This window comes from Spermophilus citellus (genome assembly GCF_964194105.1).
Source record: "Spermophilus citellus genome assembly, chromosome: 18".
In the NCBI taxonomy this organism is placed as follows: Eukaryota; Metazoa; Chordata; class Mammalia; order Rodentia; family Sciuridae; genus Spermophilus; species Spermophilus citellus.
Window position 1 is genome coordinate 5,632,220 of NC_138200.1, and position 13,203 is coordinate 5,645,422.

At 52.8% G+C, this 13,203-nt stretch overlaps 1 protein-coding gene across 1 annotated transcript; it reads left to right on the plus strand.

Annotated features, from left to right (window-relative positions):
- Positions 1-2,250: 2,250 nt before the first annotated feature.
- On the plus strand, positions 2,251-7,542 carry SIGLEC10 (sialic acid binding Ig like lectin 10; the record flags this gene model as incomplete). The annotated part of the gene is made up of 11 exons (XM_081275756.1): positions 2,251-2,371; positions 2,448-2,831; positions 2,963-3,247; positions 3,488-3,535; positions 3,643-3,906; positions 4,087-4,206; positions 4,301-4,558; positions 4,673-4,957; positions 5,069-5,159; positions 5,244-5,352; positions 7,276-7,542. Exons 1-11 carry the CDS (start codon positions 2,332-2,334, stop codon positions 7,540-7,542), a joined length of 2,151 nt encoding a protein of 716 aa, XP_081131882.1. The 5' UTR covers positions 2,251-2,331.
- Positions 7,543-13,203: the final 5,661 nt, after the last annotated feature.

The window sequence follows — 13,203 nt, forward strand, 5'->3', positions numbered from 1 at the left end:
CCTATTCCAAGGGCGTCCACCCTTCAAGTGGGGTCGGTCTGGAGAGGCCTGGGAGTTGACAAATGGCCTCTTTCAACCCCAAGGTGGGCTTTGCCCCTCCCCGATTGCTGCCCGCTAGTCCCGTGGAGGTATGGAAAGGCTCGAGGCAGGGTGGGCTGCTTCAGTGGAGGCTCAGAGGTCCACCTTTGGGACAGCACCCAGGCATCCTTCCCTCCCTCTCACCTGGGTCCCTTCCTGTGGGGCCTGTCGAGGGGAGGAGGTGATGTCCCCCAACATGAGGCTGTCCCAGGAGAAGACGCCTGATTTGCCTCTAAGAAGATCCAGGTTGGGCTTTGGGGACCAGGGGATCAGAGTGAAGGTGGAGGGGGTTGTAACTAGTTGAACTATGACACCCCCAAACTCACACGTTGAGGTCTTAGCCCCCAAAACCTCAGAATGTGACTCTATTTGGAGACAGGGTCTTTAGGCAGGTGATTCAGTTAAAATGAGGTCACTAGGGTGGGCCTTGTCCAGTACGACTGGTGTCTTTGTAAAACAAGACGAGGTCACAGACACTCGGGACCACGGGAGGACCCAGGGAGAAAATCCACCTACAGGCCAAGAAGAGAGGCCGCAGAAGAGGCAGCCCTGCCCACACCCTGGGCTTGGACTGCCAACCCCAGACGTGAGGAAACAGAGGTCCACCGTCTCAGCCCTCCACCTGTGGTACAGCCACCCTCGGTATCCAGGGGAAGTGGGTTCCAGGGCCACCCTAACACAACCTGAATGATGTTGTAGGTGTCCTACTCTATTGTTTAGGGAATAATGACAGGGACAAGAAATCAGTACATACTCAGGATAGACACAAAGATTTTCTAGTACTTTCTTTCAGCGATGGGTTGAATCCATGGATGCGGAACCTATACCCAAGGGAGGGTGGAATATACTAGGTTGCAGCAGCTTGAGCAGACTAATCCAGTGTCCGTCAGAACAGAAACAGGCACAGGCAGGGACACCAAAGGTCACCTTCTCCAGGAGACTCCTGACTTCCCTCCACCAGAAAGAAATGACCACACCCTCTCCAGGGTCCCTCCATGCAGGCTGGCTCCTGCACTCCCTGCATTCCGAGAACCCTCAGTGCTTTTCTGTTCTTAAGAATCTTTATCTACAGCTGGACACTGCGGTGCATACCTGTAATCTCAGTTGCTGGGGAGGCTGAAGTAGAAGGATCGCAAGTTTGAGGCCAGCCTCAGTAACTTAGTGAGACCTTGTCTCAGAAAAAATAAATAAAAAGGGCTGGGAATGTAAGTCACTGGTAGAGCACTCGTGGGTTCAATTCCCAGTATAGAAGAAGGAGGAGGAGGAGGAGGAAGAGGGGGGAGGAGGAGAAGAAGAATTTGTCTTTACCAAACCCTTGTGGGGTTTTCCCTGTGTGTCCCCACATGCAGCAGTGTCTGGTATGAGGTGCATGGTGGCTGGGTGGATAAGCCTCGGGTCTCTGCGTGGCCCAAACAGGGGGACCGGATAACATCCGGAGCGGTCCTTCCACTGGCTCAACCCGAGCCCCCTACATTGCCCAACACCCCCAGCGTGGGCCCAGGTCTGGGCCTGGAGCTCAAGTCCCAACAGGGATTACAAGCACGGTGACAACTTTTTGACAGAAGAGGAAGGGGAGACGGGGAAGTGGGCAGAAGCCTAGTGGGGGCGGTGGGCAGTGATCACCAGGGAGCATGAGGGGTGGGAGGGAGATCAGTCCAGGGTTGCAAGATTCAAAAAACCAAAAAAGCAAGACATCTAGTCAAATCTGAATTTCAGGTAAACCCCTGCTCCCCCCCCCACACACACACAAAAAAAAGTATAAGTAGATGAATTCTTATACCAAAAAAAAAAAAAAAAAGTTATTCTTTTTTCTGATCGGAAAGTTAATTTACCAGGTGTCTGTCTTGTCTGGCGGGACCAGCCCCCCTTGCCTGCACCCGCCGCCCCCCGGACCCCAGGACAGCTGCTCACCATGCACTTTCACTTCTGCTTGCTCAGTGACCCAGGGCCCGGCGGGAGTGCCCCCACTTCCCCACCCACAGCCAGACCCCAGGCCAGACACGGCCTTGCCCTCCCCCACCCAGAGGTGGCCCCGAGACCCCGCAAGCTCCAGGCAGTCAGAGCCCCGCCCCAGGTGGAGAGGAGGGGCCAGGTGGGCGGGGGCCGAGAGACTGACAGTCTGAGCTGCTCTAGTGATGGGCTGCAGTCCCTGGGCTCAGCTTCCGCCAGAGCTTCCCCTTCTGCCCTCCCTGATCAGCACAGCACGAGGGGAGAAGGAGCCTCTCTCAGGTCCCAGTGCCTCCCAAGGGCGAGATGCTACTCCTGCTGCCACTGCTGTCCTTGTTGTTGGGTGGTGAGTGGCAGGGGACTGGAGGGACCCCGCCGGGGCCAGGACCGGGGTTGCAGGTTGAGCCTCTGTCTCCCCTCAGGGTCCCAGGCTCAGCTAGAGAAGTACTTGCTGCAGGTGCAGGAGTCCCTGTCGGTGCAGGAGGGCCTGTGCGTGCTGGTGTCCTGCTCCTTCTCCTACCCCAGGGACGACCCCAGAACTGCTTCTAACCCGGCTTATGGATACTGGTTCGAAGAAGGGACCAACACGAACAAGGGGGATCCAGTGGCCACAAACAACCCACATCGAAGGGTGCAATCTAGGACCCAAGGCAGATTCCAGCTCATGGGGGACCCTAACAGAGATGACTGCTCCCTGATGATCAAAGACGCACAGTGGTGGGACAGGGCGGCCTACTTCTTCCGCGTGGAGAGAGGACCCATAGTGAAATTTAATTTCCAGAAAAAGTTCTCTCTGGAAGTGACAGGTAGGAGATGTGGTGGGGACCCCCTTGCCTTTCATGCTAGGGATGAACTTCGGGCGACGGCCCCAGGACCTGAGCTGGGTGGGCTCTCAGGGACACACTCCAGACAACTAGGATTGGACTCCTCTCTCTAGACCTAACTCAGAAACCAGATGTCTTCATTCCCGAGACCCTGGAGCCCGGGAAGCCTGTGAGCGTTCTCTGTGTGTTTAACCAAGCCTTTGAGCAATGCCCGGCCCCTTCTTTCTCCTGGACCACGGCTGCCATCCCCTCCCAAAGAACAAGGCCACCAATCTCCTACTCCTCAGTGCTCAGCCTCACCCCACAGCCCCAGGACCACGGCACTAGGCTTACCTGTCAAGTGGACTTCGGCAGACAAGGCGTCAGCACACACAGGACCGTCCAACTGAGTGTGGCCTGTGAGTGTGAATTTGCACGCTTTGGGGTCAGGTGGAGAAGCCTGCAGCTCCATGGTCTAAAGAGTCCACAGAGAGCAAGGTGCAGTGTCCCAGGTGTTGCCTGGGAGGGGCTGGGGCCTTTGGTGGCCTTTGGTCACTTGTCCTTGTGGGAATGGTCACACTCTCTCTTCCAAGGGAGTCCTTTCTTGTTGTGAGGAGCAACCCCCCCCCAGCTGAAGTCAGCTCCCACTCTTGTTGCAGATGCCCCTCAAGAGCCTGTCATTCGAGTTCTCCACAACAATGCATCCGGTACTGAGGGCCCGCCGGGCTGGCTGGGTCAGTCCTCTCTGGGAAGGGACGAGGCTTGGCGGGAGGGGAGGTCTTTCTGCAGCTCTTCTCTGTCTGTCCCTCTCCAGCCCCAGTGGCCCAGGGAAACTTCTCACATCTGGAAGTCCAGAAAGGCCAGTTCCTGCGGCTCCTCTGTGCTGCTGACAGCCATCCCCCGGCCACTCTGAGCTGGGTCCTGGAGGACAGAGTCCTCTCCTGGTCCTCCCCCTTGGGCCCCAGAACCCTGGAGCTGGAGCTGCCCGTGGTGAAGCCTGGAGATTCGGGGCTCTACACCTGCCGAGCAGAGAACAGGCTGGGCTCCCAGCAGGGCACGCTGGACCTCTCTGTGCAGTGTGAGTGTGTCCAGAAGGTCCCTGGGAGGGGAGCAGAGGAGGGACAGGGGCCATGACAGGGTCTCAGAGCTCTGGGGGGCCTAGAACCCCAGGACCCTGGCCACAGGCTTCTGTCCTGCTAGACCATTGGGCAGTCAGTGTGGGGACCCAGCACATGATTCTGCCCTCCCACCACCTCAGTCTCCTGGGCTGGATCCTCTGCCCAGAGGGAAGCCCCAGCCCACATGGAGCTGGTTCCTGTCTCCATTGCAGATCCTCCAGAGGACCTGAGGGTGACGGTTTCCCAAGAAAATAGGACAGGTAGGAAGGGCAAGAGGAAGCAGGGCCTCTGGGTGCCCTGATGCAGGCCCAGGAGACGGGGCCACAGGTCAGTTCTGCCTCTTCCCTTCCCTAGTCACGGAAGTCATCAGGAATGGCACGTCCCTCTCAGTCCTGGAGGGCCAAAGCCTGCGCCTGGTCTGTGTCACCCACAGCAATCCCCCAGCCAGGCTGAGCTGGACCTGGGGGACGCAGACCCTGAGCCCTGAGTGGCTTTCAGATGCTGGGGTCCTGGAGCTGCCCCTGGTGCAGACAGAGCATGGAGGAGAATTCACCTGCCATGCCCGCAGCCCGCTGGGCTCCCAGCACCTCTCCCTGAGCCTCTCTGTGCACTGTGAGTGCGGGAGGGGAGGGAGGGCACGCCTGGGGTCGGGATGAGGTGACATCTGCTGACCCTTCTGGGGTTGGGATGAGGTGGCATCTGCTGACCCTTCTCCTTACTCCTCAGACCCCCCAAGGCTGCTGGGACCCTCCTGCTCCTGGGAGACCCAGGCTCTGCTCTGCAGCTGCTCCTCTCATGCCTGGCCGCCCCCCTCCCTGCACTGGCGGCTGGGGGAGGGGCTGCTGGAGGGGAACAGCAGCAATGCCTCCCTCAGGGTCACCTCCAGCTCCGTGGGGCCCTGGGCCAACAGCTCCCTGAGCCTGCACAGGGCGCTCAGCTCCGACCTCAGGCTGAGCTGTGAGGCCCAGAACACCCATGGCACCCAGAGCGCCACCGTCCTGCTGCTGCCAGGTCAGGGGGAGGTGGCTGGGAGGGGCAGGCGCAGGGTCCCGCGGTGGGTGCAGGAGCTGGGGAGCTGGGAGGACCCTGGGACAGTGAGCGGCCGGCCCTCTCCTTGTGCAGAGGAGGCGTCTGTCCCCACCGCGTTCTCCCGCGGAGTGTTTCTGGGAATCGGCGTCATGACGGTCCTCTCCCTCTGCATCATCCTGGCCATGTGAGTGGGAGCAGGAGCGCCCGGGCCTGGGGCTGGGGAAGGGCAGGGGCAACAGCGGGGTCAGGCCAGGGTCGCTTCCCGCAGCGTGAAGACTCTGAGGAAGGCGCCGCCCCGGGCGGGGGCCAGGCCCAAGGTGTCCCGTGGCAGCACCATCCTGGAGTACATCAACGTGGTCCCCAAGGCCGTCCGCAGGGTGAGTGGCCACGCTGCTGCCGGTCGTTTCTATCTCTGGTCAGTCGTCCCCCTCTTGTCCTGCCCACATCCTTCCCTGCCCTGCCCCTGCCGTTGCCTTGTAGACTTCAGGGTGGACAAAGAATCAAGTGTGGAGTTCAAATTCACCTCGCCAGCCTTCATTTCTGTGGCTTCTTCCTTGCACTCCACAGCCACACCCCTTTCACATCATCTCCACCCTGATGCCTGGTGGGCATCTCACACCTAGCCTGCCCCAAACCATCTTCTGACCACTCTCCATATTGCCTCCCCCTCCATCCCCACCTTAGCCAACACCACACCTGCCCAGACAAGTCCAAAGCCCCAGAACCATCTTCCACGCCTCTCTGCACTCCCCACAACCAACCGGGCAGCAAGTCCCCTCAACACACACCCCCACCGCTCCCCCCCACACTGCTGCAGCCCATGCACTGACTCCTTCCCCAGCCACCACAGCCACTCTGCAGGCCCACTCGGCGCACTCTGCCCCACCCCATGACATCCTGCAAGCAGTATGCCCATCCCATAGAATACCACTCAGCACCCAGAGGAAGTTGCTTCTGAAGCACGCAACAAGTTGGACAGGTCTTAGGGACAAAAAAAAAATTGTGAAAAAGGCCAGTCTCATTCAATATTCATCCCATTGTCAAATTGATGAGATTACAGAGGTGGAGAACAGGGGAGGAATAGGGCTGGGCCCTGAGCAGGACTTGGAAGGACAGCAAGAGGAGCGCGCTGGTGACGTGCAGTCCTGGGTCTCCGCTGCAGTGGTCCCGCGGGCCTACCTATGTGTACTAGTCTGTGGAGCTGCCGTAACAAAGAACCCGGGAACAGGCAGCTTAAACAACACAAATCTGTTCTGTCACACTTCTGGCTGTTGGAAGTCCCTGATAAATGCAGGCAGGGCTGGTCTCTCCTGAGGACCCTCCTTGGCTTGTTCAGCCATCTCCTCCCTGGGTCTTCCCCTGGTCTTTCCTCCATGTGCCTTTGTGATCCGCAGTCTTACAGGACTAGGGCCCATTCACTCCACCTCATGTTACCTTAATTACCTCTTTAATGACCCTGTCTCCAAACGCAGTCACATTCTGAGATATTAGGAATCAGGCCTTCAGCATATGAACGTGGAGGAGACTCCGCGCAGCCCACAGCACCAGCCAGGCAATACCATCACACAGAACACCCCACACACATTGTACCACAGTCAGCTTCCTCGTCTGGATGCTGCCCCACAAACTCTGCAAGATGTAACCACAGGAAAACCAGGCGAAGGGCCTGTGGGACATCCCTGTGCTATTTTTGAAACTTCCTCTGACTCTATAAGATATAAATAAATCCATAAATCAAAATATCTCACTTTCCAGCGACTTCCAGCCAGACTTTGAGTAAATCCAAAGACCTCTCCAGGTGTGCAAGGCCCTTGCTGACCTGGCTCCCCACCTGTCTCTCCAGACTCACCTGTTTTACCCACGGGGCTTTCTTCCTCACACTCAGACACCACTCTCTGCCCAGCCCTCCAGACCTATCCGTGTTGTCACAAGTGGCAGGGCTCCTCCCCTTTGTGGCCGAGTAAGATAACTGTATCTGCCACGTGTGCTCTACCTGTTCATCCATCCAGGGACTCCCCTTTCTCAGCCACCGGTGAATACAGCAGGCCTGTCTTTGGGATGGTGCTTCCTCTTCCTGGACACCCTAATAGTGACCCCACCTTCCTTTCCACTGTCTTCTCCCTCTGCTTGAATTTCTCATGGATTCATTATCACACTTTTGCTTGTCTAGTGTTTGTGCTGGCCCCCAAGATGGAATACAGGCTCAGCAGGGCAGGACGCTGTGTCACTCCCAGACCTGACCCCTTCCCCGTCAGCACCTGGCACGAGGTAGGCCTCAGTATTTGTTGTTGTCTTTTCAGGCTCAGGATCGGAAGGCTACACCAAGCAGCCCTTCTCGGACCCCCTCTCCAGGCACTCACTCCCCAGAACCAAAGAAGAATCCAGAGGAGCTGTATTCTGTTCCCCTCCATTGCCCAAAGCCCAGATCGTCCACCCAAGCTCTGGACCCCAAGAATGACCCAGAGGAGCTCCACTATGCTACTCTCACCTTCCCGGGCCACAGACCATGGGCCACCCAGATGCCCAAAGACACCCACACAGATTATGAGGAAATCAAGTTCCACTGAGGGCTGTTGGGCTTTAGGGTTAGGACCTCAACTGGGGAGAAAGGCAGGCAATAAAGAGGCTCAAGGAACAGGGTCCTAAGTCTCTTATTTCAAGAAAATCCTCCCAGATAGGTGACCCCATCCCAGGCCCAGGCTGTTGGAAACAGCTTAACAAATCTGTCCCCACTGGCCTTCTCTGAATACACTGTTTAGAGAAGCCAACTCGACGTTTCTCATATACATGCAGGACCATCCTGGCTGAGCGCTTCAATCTCACAGACTCTGACAGGTGGGGCCTCTGGAGGTGGCTGCTGTGACTTGGACGTGGTTTGAGTGTGTGTCCTTCAAGGGCATGTGCGCTGGATGCTGGGTCTCCAGTGTGGCCCTGTTGAGGGGTGGAACCTGCAGGAGGCGGGGCCAGGGGAGGGTGGCTAGCCTTGGAATGGATTGATGCCTACCTCGCAGAGTAGCTTTGCTCTCAAGAGACGAGTTTGCGAGCCCAGCTTTCTCCACTCTCTGGCTTCCTGTCTTTTTTTTTTTTTTTTTAATTTTTCTATTTTCTAATTACTTCACTCCTAACTTTTTTTTTTTTAAAGAGAGAGAGAGAGAGAGAGAGAGAGAGAGAATTTTTTAATCTTTATTTTTTTAGTTTCCGGCGGGCACAACATCTTTGTTTGTATGTGGTGCTGAGGATCGAACCCAGGCCACACGCATGCCAGGCGAGCGCGCTACCACTTGAGCCACATCCCCAGCCCCTGGCTTCCTGTCTTGCCACATGACCTGCTTCTCTCACTTCCACCATGGTGCCAGCCGCCATGTTGGGATGTAGCCACAGGGCCTTCACCAAAGCTAAGAGGTGCCTGGGACTCCACCCTCGAATCTCCAGAACATCACATTGTAAGCCAATCACTTATAGCTGTATCCTTCAGTAAAAAATGTATAAGACAGAGAGTATCTTTGTTTGAAGATATCTGAAACTCAAAAGAGGTCAACTTCAACTAGCTTGTCTGAAGCCACACAGGAGCCAAGAGCAGAACCAGGAGTCCAGTTCACGGCTCTGACTCCAAATCCACAGCTTTCCCCGCTGTTTCACTATCTCTCCTGCAGGGGGCGCTCCTGAGTGAAAAGCAGCCCAGAGGGCCCCAGGCCAGACACCTCTAAAGTCAACTGGGTCAAGATGCTCAACAGCTGGGAAAGGGTTACAAAAGAAGACATCTGATTTCAAAAATCAACCCTTAGGAGGTGAGAAAAAGCTGGTCGGGGATTCACTGACGTTTCCAAGTTTAGGTAGAGGAATGATGTCAGTAAGCAATCTTTCTCTGGGGTCAGAGCAGAGAATAGCAGATCACGTTCAAAGATAACATCCACTTCAGCCTGATCCTCTCAAACCCAGAGCTATGGGTTTGTGAAAATTTGTATAATAGTGGTTAACGTATATTGAGCGCCTATTATCTTCCAAATGCTGCTGTTCAGTGCTTATATTATCCAATTTAATACTTGCAAAAAACGTTAAAGGGATTTTTGACCAAAGAACAGGAAAATCCCCCTTTATCTTACCAAGCCCCAACTAACTGAGTCTTTTTATTTAAAAAGAAAAAGAAAAGGGTCAGAACTTTAAGAAACAGGTATTTGTCCAGAATCTGTTTTGAAACCTCTTAATTTTTCTACCTAACATAATATTTGATACCAGGATTTTTTTTTTGACACTCGTTTCTTAGCAATTACTGAAAAGAGTTTGTTATCTAATTGTTTATCTTTCTAAAGACTCACCACCCACCCACTCTTAAGGAGGCGGGGAGGCCATAACCCTGGCCAGCCCCACAGACAGAGCTTATCACTGCTTCCTCCCTAGATAAGGTGATCAGACAGCCTTTCTATCTATCAGGTGACTGATAGTCCATGATTGACAGTCATGTGGGCAGTCTTGTGCTCAGCCACACTCCACCTCATCAGAGGCACAAAGAGGCAGGTTCTAATATAAGCAATATATTTACTAATATTAACATTACAAAGAAGTTAATGTGTAAAAATTCTTATGACATAGAACCACAAGAAAATCGAGGAACTCATAATTTTATTCAGTAGTTATAGCTCATTCAAAAAGAGTCTCTTAGCCCTTGGTAGTATAGACCTAGAATCCCTGCAACTTGGGAGGTTAAGGCAGGAGGATGATTACAGGTTTGAGGCTAGCTTCAGCAATTTAGTGAAGTCCTAAGAAACTTAGACCCTATCTCAAAATTAAAAAAAAAAAAAAAACAGAAAGGGCTGGAGAAGTGGCTCAGAGGTTCAATCCCCAGTACATTAAAAAAAAAAAAAAAAAAAAAAACTTCTTGGTGGTTCCAAGATCTACTAAGGACAGTTTAATAAACCAGTCTGGTTCCCAGGTGAGGAGCTTCACAATGGGTTTTCCAAGAGCTCTTCTGTGCACATATTCTTATTTCTCTGTCTTCCAGGGGAGTGTACTGAGGCGTGAGAGATGATAGGCCATTAGTAAAGTTCATCCTAGAAAATCTGAGCCTACAGCCCAAGTTCTTAAAGTTGACACTGTGTTGGTCTCCTCTGAATCGTTGTCCAGAAAGTTCCTGTTACAGTGGTGTGCTAGCCAGGCACAGTGGCACACACGTGTGATCTTAGCAACTTGGGAGGCTCAGGCAGGAAGATCAAAAGTTCAAAGCTAACCTCAGCAAATTAGCAAGGCCCTAAGCAAATTAGCGAGACCATAACCAAATTAGCTACAAGGACTGCAGTTGACCCCCAGAAGCCAGTGAGTGTAGGGTAACAGCATTACAGAAGCATCCTGTGGGGTCACCCCTACAACCACCTCATTTTATAGATGAGGTTAAAGAGGGACAAGGTCTTGCTTAAGGTCATGCAGCTAAACAGCAGACTTGGGGTCCACCTCAGATAGCCCTTCCAGTGGATGATCATTGCAAGCTGAGCAGTTCCCTTTAACTAAGCTTAGAGTCAGGTGGGTGCTAGAGGGTCGTGAGAAAAAGGAGAACAAACCACAAAAAGGACGAGAGATTCTGTTCTCTATCTACCACCGAATCCTGCCATGACAGCAATCTTTGACGTCTGTTTGACCTTGGAAATTACAAGACTGTGTTGCTAGCACAAGTTTGGCCAAGGGTCAGTAACTTCAAAATATGTGTGTTTTAAGCTCCTGACTTGTGCAATAACGACTTGGGACTTGGAGGGAGGGTGGCATTTGGCCAACACTCATGGGGAAAGGCAATGTTGTGTACATGAGGGAAAAAACAATACTAGGCTTGGAGTCAGAAGACCCAGCTTGGACTTTGGGAACTGCCAGATACTCTCTTGAACCAATTAATCAAGATCATTAACTCTAGGAAATATAAGGATAAAACAGTTCTGCTTCGCTAATCACTGATTGGATCACGCTGTGAAAACTTTTTCTCATCCCTTAACGATGTCTTAGACATTATATAACTCCCTAGTCACGTTCTGATTATTAAAACTCTGCCTGAGGCAAGCATAGTGGCACATACCTAAAACACCAATGATTCAGGAGGCTGAGGCAGGAGGATCACAAGTTTGAGGCCACCTCAACAACTTAGCTGGGCCCTGAGCAACTTATCAAAATCCTGTCTGAACATAAAAAATATAAAGTGCTGGGGATGTGGCTCAGTGGTTAAGCAGCTTTGGGTTCAATCCCCGGTACCAAAAAATAAAATACAACTCAGCCTAATCTTAATTCTTAACCCCCAAATTGAGTTTAAATCCCATCACCTCTCCTCCTTGTCTGGTGTAGGTTCCAACTGGCACCTGACCCCAGGAGATGACAGGTAGAACTTTGGCTCTAAGATCCTTTTTTGCCATTCCCACTTTATGTCCTTGTTTCTCCAAGGTATTAGGGCCCAAAATAGGGACAACTAATAGGACAAATGACTTTTAGCCTAACTGGTCACAGCAGTGGTCTCTGATGGCCAAAGCTGTGATCTGTGTCTAAAGCCAGTTGGCCCTCTGCAGGGTGGGTATCCAAAACTCTGGTTCTCATGGAGCAAAAGCATAAGAACTTGGGCAGACCCAGTGAGGTTTCGTAATTCCTCCGTCTTTTGACATGAGAGTAGTGATCTCCACCTCCTTCCACACCTTCCCCAGTTCTACTACTGGAAGATGACGCATGGCTTCTTAAGACCTTTTCGGTGAGATTCTCTCTAGAGAGCTGAAGCTTGGTGCCCACTCAACCCGCTATACACTGCCTGTGTCTCCCCCAAATTTTGTGTTGAAAATCTAACCCCTAATGTTGGGGCTAGGTGTGGTGGCACACACCTGTAATCCCATGCTCGGGAGGCTGAGGCAGAAGGATTGCTAGTTGGAGGCCTACTCCATAGCATCTTAGTGAGCCCTAAGCAACTTAGTGAGAACCTGTCTCAAAAAGGGCTGGAGATGTGGCTCAGTGATTAAGCACCCCTGGGTTCAATCACCAGTACTCCTCCCCCCAAAAAAAGAAAGAAAAAGAAAATAATCCTAACCCTTAATGAGACAGACTTTGAAGGTAATCAGGTCCTGAGGGTGGAGCCTTCGTGAATGGGATCAGTGTCCCCAGAGTGCTTTCCCCTTTCACCATGCGAGGTCAAAGAAGGCAACATCTGTGACCTAGGAAGTGGGACCAAATCACACATTGGACCTGCTGCCTCTTGATTTGGGCTTCCAGCCACCAGCACTAAGAAAGAAATTTCTGTCATTCGTGAGTCACCCAGATGGTGGTGTTCTGTCAAATGGACTGACAACCTCTGAAGCAGGAAAACTTAGTCAGCCAACTCCTGGCCCACTCTAGGAGAGCTGAACAGAACATCTGCAACCTTCACAGTGGACCTGGGGAGGCAGAGAAGACCCTCCCCAGTGGAGACTCTGCCCTGCACCAACAGCCTCCAGCTCTAGAGGGCGCCATGGCTACTTCTGTTTCAGACCTCTCTATCTGCCCCCAGCACCTCACCAGCTCCAAACCAGCCATCCTCCTGCACCACCAACGACCTGCAAAGCACAAAGCACCCCACTCCGCCATCTCTCCCAGACCCCTATACTCCAACTTTTAGGGACAACTTTGACTTGTCCCTCACTCCCCACTCCAACAATCTCTGCTATTTTTTGTCCTAAATAGCAGGCGGGGCTGCCTCCTCTACCTTCCCTGTGACTATTGATTTTGATATCCACATTCTGCCACTTGGAGTGTGCGTGTGTGTAAGTGGATGTTAAAAAGCATAGGTGTGGGGCTGGGGATGTGGCTCAGGCGGTAGCGCGCTCGCCTGGCATGCGTGCGACCCGGGTTCCATCCTCAGCACCACATACCAACAAAGATGTTGTGTCCGCCGAGAACTAAAAAAATAAATATTAAAAATTCTCTCTCTCTCTCTCACTCTCTCAAAAAAAAAAAAAAAGCATAGGTGCCCACGTGCCACTGATGGGTTGCTCACTGAGAAAGAGCTTCAGGCTGGGCCTGGTAAATACTCTGTCATGTTCTCAAGTCAACAACACTGAAACAAGTGTTATTAGCTAGCCCCACAGTGAAACTAAAGCTCAGAGAGGCTCAATAACTTGCCCTAAGTGACACAGCTTTTCAGGGGTAAAGTCAGGCTGTGACATCACTCAACATGCCAGTTGAATTTCATGCCCATGATTTTAACACATCCCTGTACTCTCTCTCATTATTGTTGATTT